General features: G+C 40.5%; 4 protein-coding genes across 10 annotated transcripts; 2 read left to right on the forward strand and 2 right to left on the reverse strand.

Annotated features, from left to right (window-relative positions):
• The first annotated feature begins 12 nt into the window (after nucleotides 1–12).
• Nucleotides 13–11,849, forward strand: LOC100642611 (retinal guanylyl cyclase 2). Of its 7 annotated transcripts, XM_012312989.3 has the most exons (23): nucleotides 15–270; nucleotides 1,117–1,265; nucleotides 1,361–1,761; nucleotides 1,917–2,080; nucleotides 2,246–2,372; nucleotides 2,891–3,043; nucleotides 3,256–3,697; nucleotides 3,822–4,138; nucleotides 4,368–4,473; nucleotides 4,596–4,698; nucleotides 4,778–4,966; nucleotides 5,090–5,170; nucleotides 5,271–5,447; nucleotides 5,745–5,904; nucleotides 5,994–6,143; nucleotides 6,225–6,396; nucleotides 6,491–6,631; nucleotides 6,819–7,011; nucleotides 7,175–7,346; nucleotides 7,447–7,717; nucleotides 8,224–8,235; nucleotides 8,531–9,093; nucleotides 9,173–11,849. In XM_012312989.3, exons 3-23 carry the CDS (start codon nucleotides 1,488–1,490, stop codon nucleotides 9,475–9,477), a joined length of 4,272 nt encoding a protein of 1,423 aa, XP_012168379.1. In that variant the 5' UTR covers nucleotides 15–270; nucleotides 1,117–1,265; nucleotides 1,361–1,487; the 3' UTR covers nucleotides 9,478–11,849. The 7 variants fall into 7 exon arrangements, with proteins under 7 accessions (XP_020720493.1, XP_012168379.1, XP_048265244.1 ...); XM_048409287.1 differs by having other exon boundaries at nucleotides 1,104–1,761; XM_003398529.4 differs by lacking the exon at nucleotides 1,117–1,265.
• Nucleotides 11,550–14,100, reverse strand: LOC100642732. Its single transcript, XM_012312992.3, has 4 exons — nucleotides 12,899–14,100; nucleotides 12,558–12,802; nucleotides 12,229–12,408; nucleotides 11,550–12,134 (listed from the first exon to the last, which is right to left on the reverse strand). The coding sequence occupies exons 2-4, from the start codon at nucleotides 12,800–12,802 to the stop codon at nucleotides 12,125–12,127; spliced, it is 435 nt and encodes a 144-aa protein (XP_012168382.1). The 5' UTR covers nucleotides 12,899–14,100; the 3' UTR covers nucleotides 11,550–12,124.
• A 111-nt stretch (nucleotides 14,101–14,211) lies between these two features.
• LOC105666166 lies at nucleotides 14,212–15,372 on the reverse strand. Its single transcript, XM_012312988.3, has 3 exons — nucleotides 15,033–15,372; nucleotides 14,582–14,862; nucleotides 14,212–14,446 (listed from the first exon to the last, which is right to left on the reverse strand). Exons 1-3 carry the CDS (start codon nucleotides 15,132–15,134, stop codon nucleotides 14,371–14,373), a joined length of 459 nt encoding a protein of 152 aa, XP_012168378.1. The 5' UTR covers nucleotides 15,135–15,372; the 3' UTR covers nucleotides 14,212–14,370.
• A 480-nt stretch (nucleotides 15,373–15,852) lies between these two features.
• LOC125385793 lies at nucleotides 15,853–16,660 on the forward strand. The gene is made up of 2 exons (XM_048409307.1): nucleotides 15,853–16,182; nucleotides 16,247–16,660. Exons 1-2 carry the CDS (start codon nucleotides 15,956–15,958, stop codon nucleotides 16,611–16,613), a joined length of 594 nt encoding a protein of 197 aa, XP_048265264.1. The 5' UTR covers nucleotides 15,853–15,955; the 3' UTR covers nucleotides 16,614–16,660.
• The last annotated feature ends 24 nt before the right edge of the window (nucleotides 16,661–16,684 follow it).

Raw genomic sequence — 16,684 nt, forward strand, 5'->3', positions numbered from 1 at the left:
CCGAGGCGTTCGGTCCGTCTGAAACGTTTGAGATTTCTACTCGGACGGAACGAATTACAGATTACATTTGAGACACGCGTTTTATTCGTCTGTGCGCGACAGAAAGTCAAACCAAATTTTGAAATATAATAAAGTAACTTCGTTGCTGGTTGTTCGCGATATGCGTATTTTTAAAATATTTCTAGACTCGCGCATCCCCTTCTGGTATATACGCAAACAGAAAAAAAGAGAACTGTTTCACCGTTGTTCCTCGTCGCGGAAAGAGAAACGGTAAGATGAAATTCCGAACGATATACATTGTATACTTAACCGAGCCTATCAACGTATCGATACATGCTTCCTCTTTTCAAATATCGACGATTTATCTATCGGCCGTTTTAATTTCGTTAAAAAATCTAATTTTCCGTTAAGCTTGCTGCTTTCCATTCTTTGATAAATTTCACTTCGGATGGAAACGCGGTTATTCTCCTTGATCGAATATACCAATTAATTCGATCGTTGATACTCGAATATTGTAATGCAATTGTCGTTTGTCGCTGAGAAAATAATACGTCAGGCTGTGCGACATATAAATATTCTATCAGGTAGAATTGGACGTTCGATTTCTTGAAATCATTGGTACGGATTGGGACAGGATTGCTCCTCTTTCAAAGCTGTTGCAACCCTGCGATTATTATACATTGATAATTATGGGGAATGAGTGACAGCAACCATGGGCTATTGTTTGCAAATATTTTCAACGTCGTTAAGTATTAAATGTAGCGGAAAATGTGTTTACAGCAAATTGATCTACCGTGATTAAAGGATTCACCTTTTTTTACGAAAAGATCGTGCACGCTCTAGTTGTCGCCGCTTACCACATTCTGTGGACGCTGGAGACACCGATATCGATATTTCCGCGCGTTTTCCGATAATTCGCCATAAATAAACGAATAAATAAAGTTATCCGTGGATAATTGAAGGAAATGGAGGAATTCCGTACCAATGATCGATGTACGTATTTTGCGTTTTCATCGCCAACGCGTCGTTTTGACAAAAGAAAAAAGTAGATGGAAAGAGGAAAAAGGGGTAAAAGTGAAAGAGAATGTCGCTTATACGATTAGGAGGTTGTTGCAGTTGAAATTCAAAGGACATTGGCATTTTACCGTGAGGCCAGTCGAGAAAAGAAAATTAGAAGAACAGAAGAAAAATTGTCTCTTTCGGTCTCGATCTCTCTTTGTTAAAGTCTGTTAAACGTAGGGCTGCGATAATAAGAGAGTATAACGGTACGTAGCTGACGATACGTCGTACGATCCGTTGGTGGGGCGGCTCCAGATTTTTCGGTTTCCGGATCTAAACGATCGTTTTATCCCGTACACAGCGAAGATACGAAAAGAAGGCGAATACGGAGACAAATAGATACGGGTCAATAGGTTAGCTGCTGAGGAAAAAAGCGAGCAGCGAGTAAGCTACGGGGCGAAAACGGTAAACAGGGTGGTTACAGGCCCATGGCCGGGAACTCTTTTCGCCGGCTTTGGTCGTGGATCTCGATCATGATCCTGCCCGGATGTTTGTTTTCTTTGAATGGTGAACAAGTTCCATGCGTTCCTTATTTGTCGGATACGATCGACGAGAATTACAACGATAGCAAAGCGGAAGTAATGCTTTTCTTAAGAGAAGATTGCAACAGCGAGATGAATACCACCGATATGGCCACGGATATTCAAGACTATTTCGATCGATTTAATTTCGACGTGCAGATCACCGTTATACCCTTATCGCGTGAGTATCTCACTAATACGCAGCATCCTTCTATTCGTAAATTCTTCGCCACGCTGTATCCGTCCTTGTCACACATACATAAGTAGTACATTGCTACATTTCCGTGTCTATCGTAACGGAATCTAAGGGATCCAACGTTTCTCTCTGCTCCCTAGTGTCGTGCGAAACGAAAACTTGGGGTCTCGACGCTCTGTTACGCGTACTTGGTGAAAGAAGAGCAAAAGCTCTCGTAGCCGCTCTTGACTCACCTATGTGTGAAGTTACCGTTAAACTCGCGCATCTCTGGAACATGCCGTTGTTCACATGGACTTGTCCTTTGGTAAGCGAATTAAACACCAAACAGTAACACATACGCCCTCTTCGTTTCGATTCTTTCGTTCCCAACGTTCTATGTACATAAGCAAGTAACTTAAAGCTAATCGTAAGTACACTGTACAAACGTTTCGACCGATATATACGTACGCAATCACGGTAATCGTTTCAGAAAGACTCGGAGGAAAGGCAAGTTTCATCGATCGTTAGGCTGTCGCCGTCGTTACCTATGATAGCGAAAGCCCTCGCGGAGATGCTGATACACTTACAATGGAAAACCGTAGCGATAATAGGAACAGGTAAATTTTTATTTCTGTTTTTCCTTTCGTCGGTAATATCGTGTAATCGCCGTTACTTTACACTTCTGAATCGACGGAGATCTGCGGAAAAAGCAGCCGCGCTATCGACCTTAACGTCCAAGTTCAACGTCAAATTTTTTTATCGCATCCATTCCACTCATCCTTGCCACTCAACTGTTTTTCTTTCGAAATAGTTCATCATTAAATCGTTCGCACGACGATTCTCGGGAGATACTTAAGGTATCCCGAGAATCTCGACTGCTGCTGATACTTTTCGACAGATCGAAGAATGATCGACGCAGATGATACATATAGGCGGTACACTCAGGAAAGAACTAGACTGTATATCTTATTTGTGGAAGTGTATCTCGTATCGTATACGTATCACGCGTATCGCGTTAGCGTTTTGGATAAATCGTAGCGCGTTTATACAACGCTGCAGATGATATTCTTTTCGAGCTCGCCTACGGACGAGTATGAAATTACGGGTGAGTAAATATACGTACACGATGTTACAGATCACGAGCCATGGATGAGTCTCGAAAGAGCATTGTTGAACTCTTTGCAAAGTATCGGAGCTGTAGTACGACGACGCGCGGTATTACCACGGCGAGCTTCTTTCGAACAAATTCGAAAAATTCTTCGCACCGTTTACAAGGTTTCTCGCAGAGGTGAGGATCACTTTTGTACTCTTTTTTTTTTCGTACGTTCCAACTTTCGATCGAATTGCTTCGGCTTTTGTTGGTTCGTCCAACTTACCTCGACATCTTTTAAAACGCTTTATTAAATGCTTATATATACATATATCGCTATCCGTGTGTACACCGTAACGTGTTAATGCGATTCAAATGCGATTCACGATTTCATTTTCGATTGCACGCAGTTACGGTGTTATGTCTACCCACATCCGACGAAGACGGATTAATAACTCGTGTCCTCTCCGAGATAGATAACGTACAGCAATCCTCTAATTCCATGTGGGACTCTATGACCGTGATTGTTCATACGGAAGACGATGACCTCTTTCTACCATCCGGAAACACTTCGATTTCTTATTTCGATTCAGCAACGTCCAATGTTAACACCCTGGCAACTCTAACACCCTCGAATCTCTCTGACTCTGCCTTGAACGTGTCCTATGAAACGACATTTGACAACTACGATGACAGCGTAACGGTAGCAGACACGTTGGAGGAAGCGGAAGAGCAAGAAACCAGACAACGACCATGGAATAAATCAAAAACAAGTAACCGATTCCACCCGCCAAGAAACTTGAGCTCAACTTTTCTAGAAAGATTGATCACGATAACACCCCTCGATTACAGGTACGGTCAAGTTTTATTCAAACTGTTGCCACCTTCTACTTATGTAATTTATATAACGCGTGTACATGTATAACAACCTGTTGAAGATGGATGATAAACCGGAAGCGTATGCGTTCTTCTACAGATATGACGTAGAAAAAGTATTCGAGGGCGTAGAACGATATATGGTACCGACGTTGATGGACCGTTTGAACGAAACTCTTAATATCTTAATGAACGACAATTCTAGTATAAATGCATTCAATAACAAGATCTACACGTACGTTATGCTGGACTGGCGTGTTGACGCCTGGAAACCTATAATGATCACCGTGGAAGGACGTGAAAAATTGTTTGTTCGAAAGTTATCGACGAATGCGGTGGCTTTTCGTAATATGAATGACACTGATCTTCCGAGATGCAGCATCGATGTCAACGGGATTCCCTTTATCGATTGTACAGGTAAGAAGGTAACAAAAGATAAGTCAACTAATACTATCTTGGTATCCGTGTTCCTTCGTTGGAATTAAAAGAGATGTCCACAAAGCGGCGTATAAAATTAGAATTTGTCGAGAAACGTTGGCTCAACGTATCGTTAAATTTCGTTAAATCTAAGTATCCATATCCAAGATGATTGGATCGGATTAGGTGAAATTTTTTCATGAATTTTCTAAAATATCCACTTTTACAGAGAATACTTCCGACGAATCAGCATTGCGTATCGCACATATCGTGACTATCATCCTGGGGTCGCTCTTACTAACTGTGTTCGCAATATCAGTCGCAATCTTGATTAGGTAACGAATCGATCTATAATATACATCTAAAGTACTATTTTCCTTGGTATCTTCCGAGTAACCACGACTTATCTCGTGTAAATGTCATCAATGTGGTAATCGAAATATCCTTTGAACCTCAGAAAGAAGTTGCTTAAGAAGAGAATGTCCAAGGGTACGTACAAGATCATTTTAACCACGTCGGATTTCGTATTTCCTCAAGTGCCTCAAGTAGATTCCAGAAGGGTAAGTTGATAGTCAGCAATGCGAATTTCATGTATATAAAATTTCCCACGAGGAACAAAGTTGACAACAAGGTGTGTAGGTGGATGAGGGTATCGAGAGAATGTTATGCTGTTGGTTGCAACAACTGCAAGAGTTTGGTGGACCCGAAGTAGAAAAGCCAGATCTACTTCAACTAGGTAGCGTATCTTCCCTGAAACCATGTTTACGAACTAGCACAGGAAATTTGACGCGTCATAATTTCTTGAAGGATCCTCGTGCAAGATACAACGTGAGTATACGCGTATGAAATTAACGAATGAATACGTATTCGTATGGATAGAGATACCTGTAATTGTCTATCCGGGACCATGCAAGCAATATACAATTTTCTGTTATGTCGCGTTCATGGCAGGGTGACTTTGTGCAACTGAAAGAACTACCAACTCAGGGTACGTTTGAACTGAAAAGCAAAACTATGGATGTATTGGCCATGGTAAGAATATTCTGCCATTCGACGATATCGTCGACTATTAACATCGAGATGAGATAACAGGCGTTTGACAATAGCGTCTTTTCTCTATTATCGATCGTAGATTCATGGTCTGCGTCATGAGAATCTCAATCCTCTGATAGGATGTTTGAATGAACCGACAAGACCGTGCCTTGTTTACGAATATTGTTCAAGAGGATCGTTGGAAGACGTACTGGTGCAGGACGAGATCAAGCTCGATTGGTCCTTCAGATTATCGTTCCTCACTGATCTTGTGCGGGTAAATAAAACAATTAATTGCAACTTTTTAACACATTGCGTGCGGCGCCCTGTTCGCTCAACGTGCTTCCAAGATCATCACATTATTAAACGCTTCAAGAAACCTTTATACAACGCATATATACAGTTCTTAATTTCTCGAGCCACCAATACGCGCGTATGAAAAAACATTAAAGCGAGATATCTCGTAACACAAAGTTCGGTTTGCTATATACGAGATACCTCGTGACCCATACGCAATGTGTTAAATTATACCGATATATTTTCGAGTATTCTGATTTCTGATTTCTGTTTAAAGGGTATGAGATATCTTCATGGTACACCAGTGCGTGTACACGGTTATCTTACTTCGCGAAATTGCGTCATCGATGCTCGCTGGGTTCTCAAGGTAACCGATTATGGACTGCCTGTTTTTCACGAAGCACAAAATATCGTTCCTCCGGCAAAAACCGCTAGGGGTATGACGATTCCCGTTAGTTTTTTTATGCAAAAGAAATGCAAATTTCGAACGACGGTATAACGGTTTTCCTAACGCGTTCGCGTTTAGATCTTTTGTGGACGGCACCCGAACTATTAAGGCAACCAAATCTTCGAAAGAAAGGAACGCAAGCCGGAGATGTCTACAGTTTTGGTATTATTATGCAGGAAGTGGTAGTCCGCGGAGAACCATTTTGCATGCTCGCTTTGTCCCCGGAAGGTAACTAACGAAATGTAAATCCTTTATACCGACCGTACAAGTTTCTCCATAGAAATTTATATACACCTTTTCTATATGCAGATATCATCGAAAAAGTGATGAAACCACCGCCACTGATTCGGCCGTCTGTAAGCAAAGGTGCCGCACCACCGGAAGCGATAAATATCATGCGTCAATGTTGGGCAGAAGCAGCGGACATGAGACCCGATTTTAACGATGTCCACGATCTCTTCAAGAAGCTTAATCATGGAAGGTAAATGATTATTACGTTTGCGTATACCTAGCCGTTCTTAGCACTACTGTAGATCGTTGTTCGTTTCATACATCTAGTTAATCTGTATCTGTAGAAAAGTCAATATCGTCGATACGATGTTTCAAATGTTGGAAAAGTATTCGAACAATCTGGAAGAGCTAATACGCGAGCGCACCGAACAACTCGACATGGAAAAGAAGAAAACGGAACAGCTATTGAATCGAATGTTACCCAGGTAAATAGAGATATCTTTTGTCTTTCATCGCACGTCACCTCGCCTCCGCACACCCTACTTCTCTCTCTCCTCCCCCTTACCTTTCTTCCTTTGGTACAGAATCGAACAATAGGTGTATAGATGTACCTATATTTACCTATTGATATTTTAAGATTGGCGGCGTATCAAACACGCAATGACCTTTTAGCTCTGTTGCTGAGAAATTGAAGCTGGGCATGCCCGTTGATCCTGAAGAATTCCGCGAAGTAACGATCTATTTCTCGGACATTGTTGGCTTCACGACCATCTCTGCGCACTCCACTCCGTTCCAAGTAGTCGATCTTTTGAACGACTTGTATACCTGCTTCGATGCCACGATCAACGCATATACCGTATATAAGGTGATGGAATACAAGGACGCAATAGACACAGTACATGGTCGATAAGTCAAAGAGCGTGATCGATTTTTATTCGACGATAAGAAATCTGCGCGGAGAATATCGATACGTATCTGTCGTCGTGTTCAATGGAAAAGATAATCATTCTCTTTCTTCGCCGTTACAGGTGGAAACTATAGGAGACGCTTACATGGTCGTAGGTGGCTGTCCCGTAAGAATACCAGACCATGCTTCTCAAATAGCTACCATGGCCCTCGATTTACTGCACCAAAGCGGAAAATTCAAGTTGAAACATCTGCCAAATACGCAGCTGAGACTTCGAATTGGCCTTCATACCGGTTAAGTATGGCCTTACACCGGTATGGCCTTCATACCTATTGCGTTAATACATATATGTACATTTTGTCTTAACGGCGTATCTCGATTACGTAAACGTAGGCCCCTGTTGCGCCGGTGTTATTGGCCTGACTATGCCAAGATACTGCCTTTTCGGTGATACCGTTAATACCGCATCGAGGATGGAGTCTACCGGCGCACCATGGCGTATCCATCTCAGCCAAGTGACAAGAGATCGACTGATTCAGGCGGGTGGATATCAGATCGAATACCGTGGACGGACAGAAGTTAAAGGCAAGGGAAAAATGCCTACTTATTGGTTACTAGGGAAACAAGGCTTCGATAAGGAACTTCCAAAGCCACCCACGCTCGGGTAAGCCTTTATACTCGTTTAGTTCTTTTATTTCTTTTTTTAAAAGCCACCTCTATACATATGTACAAAGTACATGCATATATTTATGTCCATAATGTAGAAAAGGAAAATATTTCGTTCGTTTCCCTACCTATTTATCTCATTTACTTATTTCTAGATAATTCTATCGATCCGATCTCTATAAGTCTATCTGGATGCCCTGTCTTCTCTTTACCTTTTCCCCTCATCTTTCGCTATCGACTCGATCGTCTCGTTCATCGAACATCGTCGCATCTAAAACTATACGTCCGACAAATTAGAAGATACGGTTGAACGTCAATCGTCCCTCGTCGATCCTCCTTTCCTCTTCTCCTTCTTTTCTCCTTCGAATATTCAACGTCGTTAAGTGTGTGCTAACGCTCATTGCATCTGCATCGTATACTTTGATTTGGTAGATCTTCATTGGAGCCGTTTGCTTTTCAGATTTTTAATGCTTTTATCTGTTGCCATTCTGCCGCCATCTTCAGGGAAAACCATGGGTAAGTGAAAGATCGGTAAATACGATAATGCAACCGTAAGAAATGGTCAATTGCGTTTTACGTAGGTACACGGTACACGCGAAAATGGAACGATCGCGTGGATACATGCGCGAACATACATATACGTATGACAAAATGATTTCTAAGTAAAATATCGATGTTCAATGATAAACGCGCACGTATCCTCGAATACGAATAGTATAACGGACAAGCGATCCTTCCTCATATAAGTCTAATAAGCATCCGATTAACGACTAATTTGATATTTGACGATTTTCAATTTCCCACGCCAAAGGCTGAACGAGAGTCTAATATTTGAGAGCTCGATGAACGAAGAAAACATCGTATCGGCAAACGGCACGCCTATATCCATGGCTTTGTCTTGCGAAGATACAAAGGAGGAGGACGAACGCAAAAACCCTAACGAATGTCGCAACGTAAACGTCGACGATGGCGATACAGCCAGAAATATCGATAAAAATGCAGAGACGCGTAAAGTTGCAGTGTCTGTGCACGATGAACAAGTTCACGATTCGAGTTCTTCCTCGAAATCAGCGCCAGTTTTATCGTCGAAGACAAAACCGAACGAAAAAGAGAACGACGACGCGAATCCAGCTACCGTCGTCAAAAGTACTACCAGCGATACTCAAGCGCCTCTAGGAACATCTGCTATATTTTATCCGGAAACAGCTGTTCTTGGCGCATCTACCACTTCTCTTACGTCGATTTCAAGCTCGGCTACGATTCCTTATAGACCGGGACCGCCAAGACATCGAAGAATAGCCGGTTATATCGACGAGAACGACTTGAGCACGCCATACAATCATTACAGATGTCTGTCTCCGAACGAACATTATGGCAAGTCTCGATATTTGTCGGCTTTCTCTATTTAATCTGAAATTATCGATCCAATTGACCATCCATTCGATTCTCTTAGGAAGAAGCACAGGTTGTCGTTTCTTGAAGAGGCAGTTCAGCCTAGATCGGCCCGATGAAACCGCCTGCCTTGGTTTCACCGAACCGGCCAATTATCAGCCGCAGCTTCAACACCATCATTATCATCAGCAACAACAACAAAACACGAATACGGCAGCAACAAGACTGTACAAACAGAACAGCGCGGGCGCAGCGAACGACTTGGAACGTATCGAAGAGGTTCCATCTACTCCGGCACCTCTTCTTCAGCACTACAGACAAGCCGCATCCGTTTCTCTTTCCGTCGAGTCTTTGACGCTTCGTTGATAAATGTTCCATTTTAGTTGGTCAAAATGTCGATCAGTGAGCACCTGCGACTAAAATCTCACAAAAAAAAAATATGACAATCGTCACGAATATTCGTGAGTCATCGGATATGCTGTATAAACGATATTACATTTCTAAAATGATAAAAGAACAGTCGTGTCGGTCATTGCGAAAATTAAAAATTGTATCGGTCCTCTTGGAATTCTTTCTTACAATTTTACGATACTGATAATAGATCGACGTTTGATCTATGATCGATCGCTGATTACGGTCGCCAAGTATAGAGAAAAGTTTATACCCATTATCGCGGATGACAATCTCTGTTACATAGACACGCATATGTGTACATGCAGGCTTCGCGTTATGTTCTTCGCATAGGAAACACGTACAAACTCTGTAATTTTGCGTTTCTTCCGATCCGTATTTGCTCGGTCGCTTCGCTTCGTAAGAACGGATACGAGTCGCCAATGGCATGCGAAACGTTTATAAAAAGCGAACGTTGATTACAGAATCGATTCTGTCGTGGATGAAAGTTGATGCGTAAAAACGACGAGGCTTCTTTTCCAAGTTATAAATAATTTAATCCTGCGCTACGAATCGCGTTTGTACACGCGCAACCCACCTTATGCCAGTGCAAGTAAATACTTACTTGCACATTCGATCGAGCGACAGGGAACCTATCGTATCGCGATGTCGCTTGCCAAGCAGGGCGCCTCGACGAAAAATATTCAAGGCGCATAATCGTATCAGTTCGGATACGATCGACTGACGAAACGAAATTTTAATGCGATGCACGCGTAACGGTGCATATATCGTTGTAAAAAAATTGAAGAAGACTCGCAATACCTTCTATTTTCTTATTCAAAGAAAGGTGAACGCATACGAGTCGTATAAATTTGCGGTAATTCAGCGTTGTAAGGTAGTGTCTTATAGCGCACATCGCATCGCATCACGTTTGATCCGCCTACTTGCTGAAATCCACAGAATCGTAAATAAGAACTCGCTCTATAGCATCATTTAAATATCGCGCGTTTAAATATATTCATAGTTATGGGAAATTCTATCACGCGCCGCTGTTAAAGCTACTACACGCACCTGTTACCTACCTGCTGTCGCTTACATTTCGCACACAGATTATTTGATAAAAATTTCCTTCGAGATCGACGAAATTTTATTCCTAAAATGTTATTCCGTTGTACATCTTTAAGTTTCCAGCGTTCGGCTCGTTCATTTCGAACGAAGAAAGCGAGAAATATTAAATGTACACCGGTGTAATTAATATCGTATAATTGATATCAATGTCGTTCGAGTTGCCCACTTTTTTTTTTATCGATAACCCGATACAGTTAATTACGACTTGGAACGAAACGTTGCGTGTTTCTACGTAAGGTACATAATGTTGCGAACAATCCAACAAAGCAAAATCTTATCGTTAAGATTGTTCCTAAAAACCTTGCTGAAATGAGACAACACGCGAGACAAATACTTTATTACTGTAATAGGATTGCATGCAATTTGGCAAGCAACTAAGCGTATTCGCACCATTTCCGTACAGCAAGAGAAGAAGTTTATTATTTTCTCATGAATGTGTGCGCTACATCGTCGTCCCTGAACCGTCGTCGACAATAATTCAAAAATCTATGATATAAAGACGTAGGTATTTCTCTCTCTCTCTCTCTTTCCGATTTCCAATCGTGCAATTACCTATCGTAAAGATTAATTTCGCGAATTTTTCGAACGTAACGTGTACTTTGAGATTAAGGATAAGAGGATTAATGAACCGAACGATGCGACGTTAAACGCGCCAATTAAAAATTGCGTGCGTGCGCGACCTCACACGCAATTAATTACGATGAAACAGCGCGTGCAAACGTGTTTTATGTGATCGTGCAATAATTTGTGTGTTAGATGTACGAATAAGTGTATATAGCGCACATAATGTATAGATGGACATTTTATAATGTTGCAAGCGTTCGTGGGCGAAAGATTATCGGGAGATTGTCAACGAATTTTTCGCATCGCGAACCTTATAACACGTATATATGTATATTGGAAAGAATTGTGATCGATAATAAGATGTAAAAATACGAGCGTTTATTTAACATCAAGCCATTTTAATCAATCATCTGACAAATGAACCACGTAATTCGTTCTACGCAACGATGCGGCTAAGAACGGTGCGATAAACTGATGCAAAACGTGGAGCAGAGCATACACATGGAAAGTAAAATTTGATCGATGATACAGGAAAATGAAACTCTTTTTCTATGTACTCCTTTTCTTTTCCCTTTAAGATAATCAAAGTGACGATGTTACTTTGTATTCGTCCTGATGCAATAATTCATTTTAAGCAATAAAACAGTATGACGATATCGCGTCTATTTAAATTTTAGATCGCCAGTCACGAATACAACGTCGAGTATAGTATAAAATATTGTTTTCTTCTATTGTACGATGAGTCTTGAACGTATGCATAAATACATAGGTGTGCGTGTGTACATGAGAATAAACCAATACGAAGACGTTTCGATAGAAATTTCCTGGTATTTTACAAACTTCTTCTTGTTGGTCTATGGCCGGCTATTGGATTATTATTTTTAGCCAATTTCACGCGATTGCTTGCACCGATCCACGATTTACATTGATATTACCAAGGCCTGAATAAAAAAAGATTTTAGGAAACAGGAATAAAATTCGATTAGCATATCAGATACAGAAAAACGGCGACTTTTTGCTGTAAGTTACGCTTACCCATAAGGAGCAGATTCTCTGTATTCGACATGTACCGGTTTAAAAACCGGAGTTGGCCTCTCGATTATTCTTTCCACGAAGACAGGTTTGTCAACGTATTCGACGTATTTTACGGATGCTGGAGGACTCGACACGTAAATATGGTGAACTTCTGGAGCCGTCTTGTAACCGAGCTTGTACCTGCGAGTGATAGAATAAAAGTAAGATATTAAATCAAGCATTTCGTGGATATCTTTGTAAATATCAAGACCGATACATCCGTACAATTTTACATTCTTAACGTTCTTAAGTAAAGGTTCGCTGTACGGATGGAAATATCGTTCTTTTACCCTTTCACGGCGCCTAAGCCGAAGCCCAAGAGTCCTGCACCGATAAGCTTTTTCTTCAGCAAAAGCGTTCTTTTTTGCCTGTTCAACGTAGCGCCCGAATATTCTTCATTTTCTAATTGACCAACAGATTGATCGAGAATCGAGGAACGGCTCTCTGTCGATGGTAAAGCGTCTTCTTTGGCTATTATACATGGTACGATATAACAACAAACAACGGCAAGAACCGCAATGCTAATTGGCTGCATCTGGCGAGAAGAAACGAAGAAAGATCACCGTTACTGCCGTCGAAAGTATCTCGGAATAAAATAATTACGTTGCTTATGGATTTCTCGTTGCCTTACCGTCGTATTTATTTATATTTCGTACGAGGGGCCTAGGAATAACGTTAAGCGTACAGAGAGTACGTTTTTAACTCGTATGGTACCTTTTCGATAGCCTCCTTTGATTTTATATAGAGCCCTGCCTACCTTCGAAGCAACGAATTCTCCCACCCACTCAAGCGGTCCGACTTACGTTCGTGTTTCTTTTTAAATGTTACACTACTCCGTTCTCACCACGTTCGAACCACTTGCGACACAACGGTGAGGTGAAAATATCGGTGAAAAGCTCTTAAAGCTCGTAGCGTCTCCGTATTACGATACTCGTCCCTTTCGCTATTCTAAGCTACGTGTTCGTACAATTTTATAAGATGCTACTTTCTGCATAAAATGCGCAACGAATGTGAATCGCGATTCTTTTTATCGTCTATTCGTTCCTTTTATCGTCTATCAACGATGTACAAAAATTCACACGCGTATGTTACAATACGCTAACGCTTACATTATCGCTTAAACGTATCGTTGGTAGCATATCTAATTTCCGTGATCGATTCTAACGGCTGAGCTAAAAAACGAGGAATTTAACAGGATAGTTAACACATAACGATTAAGCTGATATAATTAATAATAGACATATATATGTATATATACGAGTCGAGGGGAACAAAATCGATCGATCCGCATATCGAATAATGTATGTATGTTACGTTTGTTAACGTAACATCGGGTCGCACCTTTAATCGCAAGTGTCGCAAGTTTAACGAACAATCGCCGAATAGTAATGAATCCATTTCTATCATTTTCGGTTTACTTACATTTCCAGATGTCAATCGTTCGATGAATTAGGTAACGGAATAGCGCGTGACAAGAATATCGAATACGGATCGCAAAAGAAAAAGGTTGCAAAAGTAAGAGAAAAGACGGATAAGAAAGTGCTTGCTTTTACAATGCTTCGAGTCATTAGGTATTCGTCGATGGAAATCCATCTCGTAACATTTTTAACAGCGTGCTTCACCTTGGTATATGAACCGATCGATCGATTCTTCTCGTACGCGAGTTTTGCCGTACAATCAAATACTTAAATCTATCGCTGTACATTACGGTTTACGACATCGAAACATTCAATTAGCGAATAGTGCGAATAAAATAAACGCTGAAAAACTTGACGCCATGGATGAAACGGTACATTTTAGGAATACCAGGAAGATGGCTTCTGTTCCCTTCTTTTCTTTTTCTTTTTCCCTTTCTCCTTCTTTATTCTCGTACTAACCGTGTACGTACGTATTTAAATTATAATAAATAACATTACATTGTATTAGAAACAAACTTAGAATATATTAAAATATATAACAATATATTTTAAAACATAAAAGACAAATTTTGATACACCAATATCTTCTATAAATAGACTTTTTATCGTGTGCCGAAGTAATTGCCTGAATAACGATAAAATTATTTTCCAAAATTGTTATCCTTGTATCGACGAATATTAGACGCTAATACCAACTTGGTTCGTAAGAGTATGGCGCATAGTGATAGCTTGAGTATCCACCTCCATAACCGCCGCCAAAACTATATCCAAGAAATTCATCAAAATTATATATGCACGTTAAACGAGAAACATGATTGACAGTAAAAGAAAAATACTAAAATAGATAAATATATATATATATACATACATATAGAGTAGCCTGAAAATATACTCACTAATTAGCTTTGTACAAACCAGCTCCAGCAATTCCAGCACCAACAAGGGCCTTTGTTCCAACGGCGGCACCGCCCAATAAAAGCGCTTTTTTACCAACTATGGCTGCTCCCGCGAGCAAAGGCAAATAATGCACAGGAGCTCTTTTCACGCGAATCGCTTTTCCTTCCGCAATCTGATCATCGCGTATAACAGCGAGACGATTTTCTACGCGCGGAATCGATAACGTACGAATCGGATCAACGAGCAATACCACCAATATAAAAAAATAAAACGACTTCATCTAGGAAGCAAAGACGACGAAATTAGAATTTTCCATGTGATTACGAAAAGTGGGAAAGAGGACAGAAAGAGGGGGAAAAAAGAATAAGGAAAAGAACGTGGAACCGAGAAGATATGGAAATTTGTAAGGAAGAAAATTGTAACAGAGAATGGTAAAAAATCGTTACTAACCTCGTCAAGATTGACAGACTTGTGACAAAGAAAATAATTCCGGTGCTTGAAACCGCGCGAATCGCTTTTATATATGAGAAGCGCAGATTTTATCCCTTCCATATCATTAACGTCTGTTTCTAGTTTTAAAACCGGAATTTAGCAAATCTCCTTCCTCCTCTTCGACTTATTAACAGCTATCTTTACTTAGGTGTATCCCCCTTCCTTCGATCGGCACGACCAATTAAAATTACCGAATCTTTTTCATTACGTTCTTCCTTAATTCGATGCCACGATCACAGCGTTTATGCATTTAATTTATAGACGGGTGTAAGCAGAATTAAAACTGAGAATTGGATATCGTGTATGAAAGACGACACTCATGGAGAATTCGAAAAAAAGACTACGGCACAGCATGCTAACTATCGGCTTTCACTGAACAGTGTAAATAGCCGATTCTCTAATTCCATAACCTTGAAGATTCCAATAGCGGTGTACGAATCACGGAAGAAGGCAGAGCGAGATGAGTGGAATGAAATGAATCATCTTTAGAGAATCGTATGTAAAAACGCTTACGTATACGATATTACGATTATCATTTGAAATTTGAGAGGATGATTAAACCAGGCATATTTCACGCATTTATCCAGCAATTATGCGATGTCGAACATCTGTAACGACGCGATAGCGATTGTTACGTACCGTACCGCCTTTTCAATGTGTCGAAAACTACCTTTATCAGCAATAAGATAGTAACCGTTACGATAGATGATAAATATCGATAATATCGAAAGAGATATTCTCGATTGGTCGAAGAAGGAAAGTCGTACGTTTACAGATGAAAATCGAAACTTAAAGGATATAGGCTAATCTGTAACGAGGCGTGGAGGAAAGAGAAAAAAGATCGTAAGAGCGTGTTGGCAAAGGTTGATCTAAACGATGAAATGGCTCCTAAATCGAAACGAAAAACACGGAACAAATCAAACGGTGCAGAGCAAGATTTCAAACGAGAAACGCTATTACGTGAACTTAAGCTGAGCGCTTTGAATACGGAACGTAATCGACGTTACTGGAGAGAAATGCTTACGCGTGTAAGAATGCCGGATATCTCAAAAAAGATAGACATAACTTGGCAAATTCTAGAACACGCCTTTGACTTCAAGGACTACAGGTACGATGCGATGTGATAAACGATCCACTGAAATACATTATGGATATCCCCTGTATCTTTACAGCATAGGCTTATTATTGGATAGTCTGCAAGAAGCTGAAGATCAACGACGAACGGCAAACGGTGCTCACGTAGAGATAATCGATCGATCGTTAAAAATACACGAAACTCGACTAACAGATGCCGACACGCTCTTCTATGGAAATGTGAAAACGGCGTTAGCCGATAAAACCTTTCAGTTTGAAAATATCAATTATTATCGAAATAAAAAAGAAACTGCTTTACGAAAAATTAACTTGTTCTTAAATCATCGAGGTGAAAATGCAACGAATGTCGCGAAAAGTACTGCCATTAGTAAGATATATTTCCTACTAACGTTTTCCATGCTTGCAGAATCATATATCATTCTCACACGATTATCTCTCTCTTGATTACTAAAAAGGTACCGTATTACTTTCGGGACAACGATTTCAGACATTAAATTATTTGGTATATTTTCCAA

This window comes from Bombus terrestris, chromosome 10 (genome assembly GCF_910591885.1).
Source record: "Bombus terrestris chromosome 10, iyBomTerr1.2, whole genome shotgun sequence".
Lineage (NCBI taxonomy): Eukaryota > Metazoa > Arthropoda > Insecta > Hymenoptera > Apidae > Bombus > Bombus terrestris.

Coding starts and splice junctions, on each gene's coding strand:
- LOC100642611 (XM_048409287.1), top strand. CDS start 1,488: ATGGCCGGGAACTCTTTTCGCCGGCTTTGGTCGTGGATCTCGATCATG. Junction 2,081..2,245: donor TCACATGGACTTGTCCTTTG/GTAAGCGAATTA, acceptor TAATCGTTTCAG/AAAGACTCGGAGGAAAGGCA. Junction 5,905..5,993: donor TCCGGCAAAAACCGCTAGGG/GTATGACGATTC, acceptor GTTCGCGTTTAG/ATCTTTTGTGGACGGCACCC.
- LOC105666166 (XM_012312988.3), bottom strand. CDS start 15,134: ATGGAAGGGATAAAATCTGCGCTTCTCATATATAAAAGCGATTCGCGC. Junction 14,863..15,032: donor AGTCTGTCAATCTTGACGAG/GTTAGTAACGAT, acceptor TTTGCTTCCTAG/ATGAAGTCGTTTTATTTTTT. Junction 14,447..14,581: donor GGTTTGTACAAAGCTAATTA/GTGAGTATATTT, acceptor TCTTGGATATAG/TTTTGGCGGCGGTTATGGAG.
- LOC125385793 (XM_048409307.1), top strand. CDS start 15,956: ATGGCTCCTAAATCGAAACGAAAAACACGGAACAAATCAAACGGTGCA. Junction 16,183..16,246: donor TTTGACTTCAAGGACTACAG/GTACGATGCGAT, acceptor GTATCTTTACAG/CATAGGCTTATTATTGGATA.
- LOC100642732 (XM_012312992.3), bottom strand. CDS start 12,802: ATGCAGCCAATTAGCATTGCGGTTCTTGCCGTTGTTTGTTGTTATATC. Junction 12,409..12,557: donor GGCTTAGGCGCCGTGAAAGG/GTAAAAGAACGA, acceptor TATCACTCGCAG/GTACAAGCTCGGTTACAAGA.